Source organism: Aplysia californica, unplaced genomic scaffold, assembly GCF_000002075.1.
Source record: "Aplysia californica isolate F4 #8 unplaced genomic scaffold, AplCal3.0 scaffold00287, whole genome shotgun sequence".
In the NCBI taxonomy this organism is placed as follows: domain Eukaryota; kingdom Metazoa; phylum Mollusca; class Gastropoda; order Aplysiida; family Aplysiidae; genus Aplysia; species Aplysia californica.
In genome coordinates this window covers 564,321-573,318 of record NW_004797557.1, presented here as the reverse complement: position 1 = coordinate 573,318, position 8,998 = coordinate 564,321, and the positions used below count along the sequence as shown (strand labels likewise).

Below are 8,998 nucleotides of genomic sequence, written 5' to 3'. Positions count from 1 at the left end.
CTTGGTAGTTCTCATTATTTCTGTTTTTACCCTGTTGTGGATTCTGTGAAGTAGCCCTTAGCCCTGTGCCACTGTTAGTATTTTAAATTGGGGCTCTCGTGGTCTAGAGGTTAAGGCGTTTACCTCTCATTCAATAGGTCCCGCGTTCGAATCCGGACAGCGACGTAAAATATTCTTCTCTAAAAATGTTCTCCTTTCACTCCCTTTCCTACTCTCTGACCATGTTCTGTCATCTACTTTCGTCTCCAATTTCTGCCTCCACCCCCTCCGAAATTCAAAATTAATTCCTACCAAACTGAAAATGTTTAATGTGCCCACACGCTCATATGACCTATGCAGTTGCGAGTGCTGTAAAAGGCTTACCAAAAAAAAAAGACAAAAGTATTTTCATTGCGATAAAATGTCTGAAGAAAGGCACTGAAGCCGTGGATGGCTGGCGGGTACTCTGATGTGTTTTGTTCCTCTCCTTTCCTATCAAACATCTATCGTCATTATCTCTCTTCCTTTTTTTGTGTTTGTCACTCTCTTGTAACACCTGTAATCTTCGGCACTTGTATGATGACCTAATGGTGTTGTAAGGGCCATTAAACGCTTACTTAAAAGCGACACTGAATCATAATTTGTTACAGACTTTTGTACTACAGTGCTGAAGGTCAGGAATAAGGTGACTTTTGTCTGGTCTGTGCTGCGTCTATGTTATTTATACATATGTGAGGCAGCGTGGTGGAATCAGGCTCTCGTCAAAATAATCAAAGTGAAGAGACTTGCATTTTTCCGCCTGTTTCTGAATTTTTATCAAATTTTCGTTTTTGGGATGAACATTTTTCATGCCCATTAAAGAACTCATTTCTGTGCGGATTTTTTCTGAAAAACGTTGATGAAAGGCACAAAAAATGTGAATTTTCAGTTACCATGGACTCTTAAGCTAAGGAAATAACTAATCTTTGGCGGACATTTTCTCACTAATTTTACCTCTGAAAACAAGTGACCCCCATCTCCTTCTTTTGCAAATATCTCGACTTGTATTCAAGATAAATGGATATATTTTTCATCAAAATAAAGACAAGTGAACAAGCTTTAAGATGATACCAATAACTCTACATGCCCAAAAATTGACGAGAGCCTGATTCTGCCACGCTCCCTCACATATATTGTGTAAAGTTGTTCCCGCATCTGATCTAGACATTGGGGACTGCCTTGTTAGTGAGACAACTTCCTAGGCCTTCAGCATATTGTGGTAGAGTGGCCAGTTCCTTTCTACGTCGCCTTTATTTCCCCAACTCGAAGTCAGGTAGGCCTACCCATTACTGCTGGGTGGGCAGGAGGGGGCGAAAAAAATCTGTGTCCGAACCGCTTCGTAGATGAGCACACTAACTGCTCGGCCACCGCACCCTCTTGTATTGTGCACTCACAGGGTAATTTACTGTTGATGGCAACTACTGATGTCATATTGATCAGGCATAGGCTGAATGCTAGTCAACTTTTATGTGGGCATATTGACAAAGCATAGAAACTGCTGCCTGAAAACCAGCGTTAGTGGGTGCTCTAGATCTAGCGTGGTTTGTTCTTTCCTTCTTGTCAAACATTTATCTTCCTTACATGTCCTCATTTTCTCCCTATATTTCTTTTCAGTAATACCTCTAATTTTTGGTACTTTCTTGACCGAATTGTGTTACAAGTGCTGGAAAACTTGTACTAAAACTACACGTAAAACCTATGTTGGGATATTGACCAAAAGTAGGCAGGCTATGGTCTTTCTGTTGACAAACTTATGTTTCATATTAACTAAGCATTTTCTTTTTGTTACAAATCCTGTTGGCATTTTGATTGAGCATAGTCCTGCCATTGGCAAACTTGTTTTGGCATACAGAAGCAGGCAAACTTAATACTTTTTCCTCAGAACTTTTCCTTCTGCTGTAGTTTGCTCTAACCTTAAGTTTACATAGCTCGCAGGGGACTGAATATCTTGAATAAGATTGTAATTACGTGTATAACAAATATACATGTGTAGGCCTTACATACCAGCATTACAATAGCAAAGCTTTTCCCCAATATAACAGGTTTGTAGAACTTAAGGGAACTTCGACAGATTGATGAACTAGAAAGACAAGGCACCGATCATTTTGAAATGAAGTGAAACTCAGAATGTCAAAAGAAAGAAATATTTTTTAATCCTCTTCCAAAGCAGAATAAAGGAGAGCATAAAACTGATTGCAAATGATCCTAGTACATGTACCTTTAGCAAGAAATACCGACTGTTTCTGTTTCCATTTATTATACTGTACTGTGCACGCTAATGACAACATTCTGTGATATAGAAATAGTAGGCAATACTAGAATATTTGGTCTGAAATAAGCACCACACCTCTATATATAGCAGAAGTGAAGCAACAGTTGCCCATAAATCTCTTTAAAAGTTAAGCTCTCTTTTCGCTAGTAATTGCGCGCGCACACATTTAATAAAGAAAGATGAACAAATCCTACTTCCCCCACACCCTTGAAATGCCTTGAGAAAAAACCCTAGGAAATGGGGGGGGGGGGGGGGGGGGGGGGGGGGGCAGCTGTGATACGTGACTCTTATTAACAAAAATAGTAAAATTATTCGAATATAAAAAATGAAGCTTGCCTTTGCAGACGACAAAAGTAATCTGAGAATGAAACATTCAATTTCTATCTTTAGGCTTAGATGTACTTTTTTTTTGCCCACGATGAGAAAGTGAAAAGTTTATACGACTTTTACCCTCGCCCCCCACCCAACCCCCAATTAGGGACGAAGGCGGGACAGCGGAGAATTGCGCAGGTTTCCCCTAATAATCTTACTACTAATGGAGCTGAGGCCAAATTTTGCGAACAGTATATTCTCAGAAACTGCTGAATGAAAAAATATGAAACTTTCCCAGTAACCATAACTTGAAACGTAGTGTTGCACCATTGTATTTTCATTAAGATCAAATGTGTAAAAAGAAAGCCGATTTTAAGTTAAATTCAGTCCGTTTGTAGCGATCGCCATCATTTGCTTCGACATTGTATATTCGGTGCGGAGTGCCGACTGCGCCGAAGGATAATTTTGTGTTCAGTCAGAGAGTATTTAATTATATTTTAGTGTCTCTGGTTCAGTCCAAGGAGATTAAAAGTTCTAAACTCCTTGGTTCAGTGTTCAGTTAAACATTAAAGTAGGTTTACGGGAATTCCCGGTTTCGGTCTCACGCTTTCGGCCGTCTTCTCACAGCGGGTTTGGAGCACTCATAGAAGAAGCAGAAGAAGGAGGGGGAGGAGGAGGAAAAGGCGTAGGTGTAGATGGAGGAGGAGGAGGAGAAATGAAGAAGAAGAAGAAGAAGAAGAAAAAGAAGGAGGAGGAGGAGGAGGAGGGGGAGGAAGGATGGATGGAGGGAGGGAGAAGAAGAAGAAGAAGTGGGGACTTTTTCGTTTGTTACCCTACCTTGGGAGAGAGAGAGGGGGGGAGGGAGAGAGAGGGAGAGAGGGAGAGAGAGGGGGAGAGATAGAGAGAGAGGAGGCCAGAAAGCACTACAGAAGGAGGGATGTGAGTGACAGGGAGGGTGTCGTCGAAAGCGCCAAGAGTAGCCTACCGTAGGTCTACTTAATGTAATGGGTCAAAGTCAAAGGTTCAGCCAATCGTAGCCCAGTTTACGCCCTGCGTGTAGTCGCATGTGTGTGTATGTCTAGATCTAATATCTAGATCAAGATTTTAAAATATGGTGAAAGTATTGAAAGTAGATTTCTCCTGCAGTGGATTAGCGCGCGCGCTGAACTGCGCCGAAAGATATTTTGTGTTCAGTGTGTTCGTGTGAAGATCTATGTCTAGATCTAGATCTAATATCTAATCTAGATCAAGATAAAAAATCAAGTAGGCCTAACTCTTTTTTAAAAATGTGATTGAACTGGAACTTTAGGAGAAAATGCCACGCCTTCGAAGAGGGGGAAGAAGTCTTACCCCTAGAGGTAGTCAAGAGGGGGTGCTACAAAATGGATAAATTCAAGGTAAAAATAATATTTATGTTTTGTTTCTTTCCTGTTTTCAGTCTTTTTCCTGTTCTTAACTTTCCTAATACTTCCTCATTATTATTCCGTTCGTAGAACGGGTACTTTTACTAGTAATAGTAAATAATCAAAAAGTTCAAAGGAGTTTTTCAAAACCTGTAAGAAAATTGCGCTGGTATTTTTGGTATCGAGTGTTTCATTAGGTTGAGCAGGTATTCGACACGGTACCGACTTGAAATTCAATAAGTATAAGTTTAAGTAGTAGATCTCATAGAGAGACAATTATCAAGACTGTTATTTCATTTTATTGTATTATTTTTCGTCCTTTCTCTGTCATGAAAACCTCCATTTTAAGTTTCTTTTTGAGGGCGACTAAATTGCATTGGGTATACACATTTATACCAGGCCGCTAATACATTTACTTATTTTCTGGTTCTTCTGAGACCGGACTATTTTCAGCTAAACAGTGTAGGCTTACTCCCTCCGACACCCAACCTGATAGTAGTGATAGAGAGGTCGTGAACTGGTTTTAGTGAACACTCAATCAGCTAAACATGTTTGAGGTCAAGATTCTGATTCCACTACAGACCACATAATCAATAGGGGAGAGTGAGAAGTGGGCCACCCCCTGAAGAGCCAAAATCTAGATGTCTAGAGCAATTTTGCAAGAAAAAAACATGTAAAAAATTGTTTCCAGCGCAAGGAAGCAACTTCCTTTCTTTTTCTGGCCGGTTTGAGTGAATGGAGCGGAAAAGACGTTTTCATCAAGAAAAACTTGAAATATTCGATTTTTGAAACTCGCAACTTTACCACAAAGAGGAGCAAAACAGATTGGGTAAGTGTAACAATAGTTAAAGAACTTATCTAAAATAATTACTTATTTTCATGTGTTCTGCGTGTTTTAACTGCCAGTTTAATTAAGAAAACACACATTTGAATAATAGTTATTAGACTACCAATGCGGAGAAGTGGGCCACCATGGGCCCAGTTTTCCCCAGTTGTAGAAAAATAATCTTCAACATATTTCCATGCTATTTTAGACATAATATCTAATTTGTTAGAATATAAGGCAAAGATAGAGGCTTAGATCTAAATCTAGATGTTGACTTTTAAAACAAACCTTGGGGTAGTTTTACAGTAGTTTACCATTCCAGAGTTTTCCCCTCACTGATGCTCTGTGTGACACTGTACATGTACCCGCTTCCTGCAAGTGTTTCGGCACGAACCAGCGTCCCGAAGACACGCATTAAATGATTTATTCTTCTGTTTTCCGTTCAATCTCTAGGGACAATGCTACGTATCAAAGGAAGACCGGCATAGGCACAGCCTTACCTGATACATTGAACAATGCAGTGGCAGCTATCAGAAATAGGGCTCCTTTGAGGGAAGTCACATATGCCTTCGCTGCATTGCTCGCACTACCCTTAAAAGCAATGTGAAGAAAGCTCTACAAGGTGATGTTGAATTGTGTCCTAACTATCGTCACAGTCAATTATTTACAGTAGAACAAGAGGATGAATTGACGCAGTACATGTTGAAAAGTGCCAAAAGATCCTACGGTTTGACAACTGCTAACTACTGAAAACTCGACTATGAAGTCGCTGTTGCAGATCACCGAAGACCTTTCGTACTCATCTTCGTGGGATGATGCAGGGCATCCGCTACTCAGTCTGCGACAACCAGTGGCTACTTGTACCTCATTGACAAGAGCCACAGCTTTCAAATGACATTCTGTGGGAACATTTTTCAACTTGCTGCAGGCTCTTTCTAGATTGTGACCTGGGTGTCTGTGGAGCTCAGATACTCAATCTAGACGAAACATGAATCATAACAGTTCACAAAGTCCCAAAAGTCATTGGACCTCGCGATGGCCTACTGAGCAGTTGGGCCAGATAACATCAGCAGAGCGTGGCGTGGTGTGTGAGTTCTCAACAAAAGTCACCCAGTTTTACTATGTTGAGGTTGTTGACAAAGAAAGAAACGAAGGTGATGTTGGGGTTGATTTTTTTTTTTTTAGAAGAAAGGGCAAAAAGAGCCTACACTTTGTAAAACCAGCAGTGGAAGATATTTCTTCAGTCCACATTGACTCAATTAGAGCCATTTTACCCCCACCCACATTCTGAATTCAGAGGCACTATTGTAAGAACCATAGAGGTGACATCCGTATCTAGGTTGACTTTGGACACTTTGGTGGTCTTAATTTGCGTTAAATTCCATATTTGTGCCGTTGTGGGGAATTTATTGGGGTTTTTTGTTAAGGTTCCGATAGCTCTGGTAAAAGATGTCACCTGTGGCCCTCTTCTCCCCAGGGGGCCCTTTTCTCCCCACAGGGAGGGGGGGGGGGCAGTTCTCCCCACCCATGGCCCTCTTCTCTCCACTTGTAATGTTGACTTCAGCACTCTATAAAACCAATTTCATTCTATCTCTTACAACTGGTTTTTAAACACAATAAAAGTTGTGTAGATTGATATAACGCATTCTGTTCTTTGTTTCTTCATTTTTTAGTTGTTTCGGTTTTTAAAAAACTCTTCCCACGGTGGCCCACTTCTCCCCACTCTCCCTAGCAAGCTCAAAAACCTGCGCAATTTACCGTGTCTTCCGCTCGGAAGGGCGGCTTATTGAGTAAGCCGTTGCATAACAGCGCAATTCTCTGTGATTGTGCACATTAAGTGTGTTTTTTCTCCTCAACAGAAAATTAATAAGTAATGTACTTTCACGATTTTGCTGAAAAGACCTGGATATAGATTAAGGACTTCATTTTTTGTAAGGCATATATTCGGTTGGGAAACTGCTGTGTATGCTGTGCTTTGATTTGCTAATAAAGTTTACTCCCATCTTTGCGTGGCTGCGCCGGAAAGTAAAAAAAAAAAAGAAAGAATTGAACTGATGCAGTTGACGTCATTTGCGTTGTGGCACAAAGTGATGAAACATTACACAGTGCATGGCCAGTGTGGCCTTGGTTAGGTACCTCGCCATTGCACGTACAGAACTAGTCTGAAAGTAAGTTTGGTAACGCGGAGAGAACTTTCTATTTCACTGATCGTGTCTGCTGAGATGCTCTATCCCATTCAGTCAGGTTTGGAACTAGATGACTGGCAGTTAACGCAATCTGCGTTCTTATTGATCTAAACCAAATCAATGAGCCTAAAATATTTATAATTTTAAAAATAATAACAATAAAGACTATAATATGCAGCTAAATACATGTATCAAACTGTTCGTGTCTTTCATTTCCCTTGAAAAAAAATTCTCTTAGGAAAGTACTGAAAATTTTTAGATACTCGAGAGACTGGACCCGAGTTAACGTACTGATGGCAGTCCAATAAACGAAGAATGTTGCTTTTTTATTCTGAGAGGATAGGAATAAAAATACAGATTAGGACAACATAATGAACATGTTCACAAAGAACAGACTTTCAGGTCTTGCATCTTTTCATATAGGATTCTTGATATACATCTTTATAGTCTATATATTTTAAAGCTCATCAATAGTAAAATTCGTACATGACGAAAAAATCTCTGCTTCTCGACGATTTCTCTATGAGCATGCTAGACCGTAGACTCTACCAGAAATACTTTCCTATTTTCGATAAAAATGTTTTACATAATTTCAACTGTATTTGACTTCACACGAGTGTCTCTTCCAAGCGTTTAAGTATAAGATCTACCACTTACAAAAACAGACATCTTATAGAGATCTAAAGCCTTTGCACTTCTGGTGCAAATGGCGAACCTGACAAAACACATTGTGAACACTGAAGGACAAAGGGGAAGGAATGAAAATCAGGTTTGGAATTAAACCTGAGAGGAAAACCTAAAACAAAATCCAAATTGCTACAACACATATAACATGGTGTTTGAACTTGAAGTATACCCAGAAGCAGCATTATACATAATGTACATAATATGTAGATTTAGTTCAGGTCTTTTACTACATGCTGGCAATGTAACCAACACTGTCTCAGTGAAAGAAGACTCCTCGTTTAGAGCTGTGTGAGTACAGACTAAAGGCAAAGAAAAGTGCTGTTAAAAGTGTAAAGAGAAGATCGTTGGATTTTTTTTAAAAGGGCCCCAATTTAAAACTTACTTGACCTATTGCGCACATTTGGAGACTCACTCTCAGTCGGGTTACATCAATGAGATAATAATTAGACATATTCCTTGTCTTATGTTTGGGTTTCCATGACATCATGCGAAACAACGCTTTTAAGAATAAGGGGTCCAAATTTACTTTTGCCCTATCTCTGAAGCTGAAGCGGGAGGTAACATGGACACTGTGTCAGGTTACAAAAAGAGAACCAGAAGCGATTCACGTGCTGATGTATGTAGTATGCAGAACATGAGTTTGTATTTGACTCTAGAAAATGGGGATGGTTTGCCTTAAATCTGTCACATACGAAAAATAAGAAGCCAAAACCAACAACCTACAAGGAAATGACATTTTGGTAAAAGTAAACTTTAGGTTCACCACCTTCAAAACCTACTTGACCTAGTACGTACGTACATCCGGGGTTTCCACTCACTGCACGGCCACATTTAGGTCGCGTGACGCCATGTGTGAAAGACGATATTAAGATTCAGCATTATAATACAATGTCAAAGCGTTTGAAAGTGTAGGCTATTATTCGATCAAAAAGAGTTGTAAAAACTATTACATTCACCATCTAAATAATTGAATTTGGGCAATGCATGAAACAGTTATCACGATTCAAATTCATTCAAAACGTAGAAAATTCCAGGCAGTACGCAGACTACAAAAAGCGGGAAATTGAACAGTCATACAATCATGCAATGACTCCATATACTCATTTATTACATTTTCTTGAAGTTAAGGACATTATTAGGGTCTCTTTACAAAGAACAGAGCAAGATGTACTCTCATTAGGCTGTCTACGAGATCTAGCGGAGACATCCTCTTTTTGAACTTTCGTCCGATTATGCGGTCGTCAGTTGGCCAGCTTGTGCGCAGAAAAGGATGAGAGAAAACGGGTGGGGGGGG

At 39.9% G+C, this 8,998-nt stretch overlaps 1 protein-coding gene across 1 annotated transcript in view; it reads right to left on the bottom strand.

Annotated features, from left to right (window-relative positions):
• Window positions 1-6,001: 6,001 nt before the first annotated feature.
• The window catches only part of LOC101847351, a gene marked incomplete in the record, with an annotated part of 24,153 nt that continues 21,156 nt past the window's right edge, over window positions 6,002-8,998 (bottom strand). Inside the window, 1 exon segment of the mRNA XM_005101533.3 lies at window positions 6,002-8,957. Within this exon segment, the coding sequence (XP_005101590.2) occupies window positions 8,946-8,957 (12 nt within the window).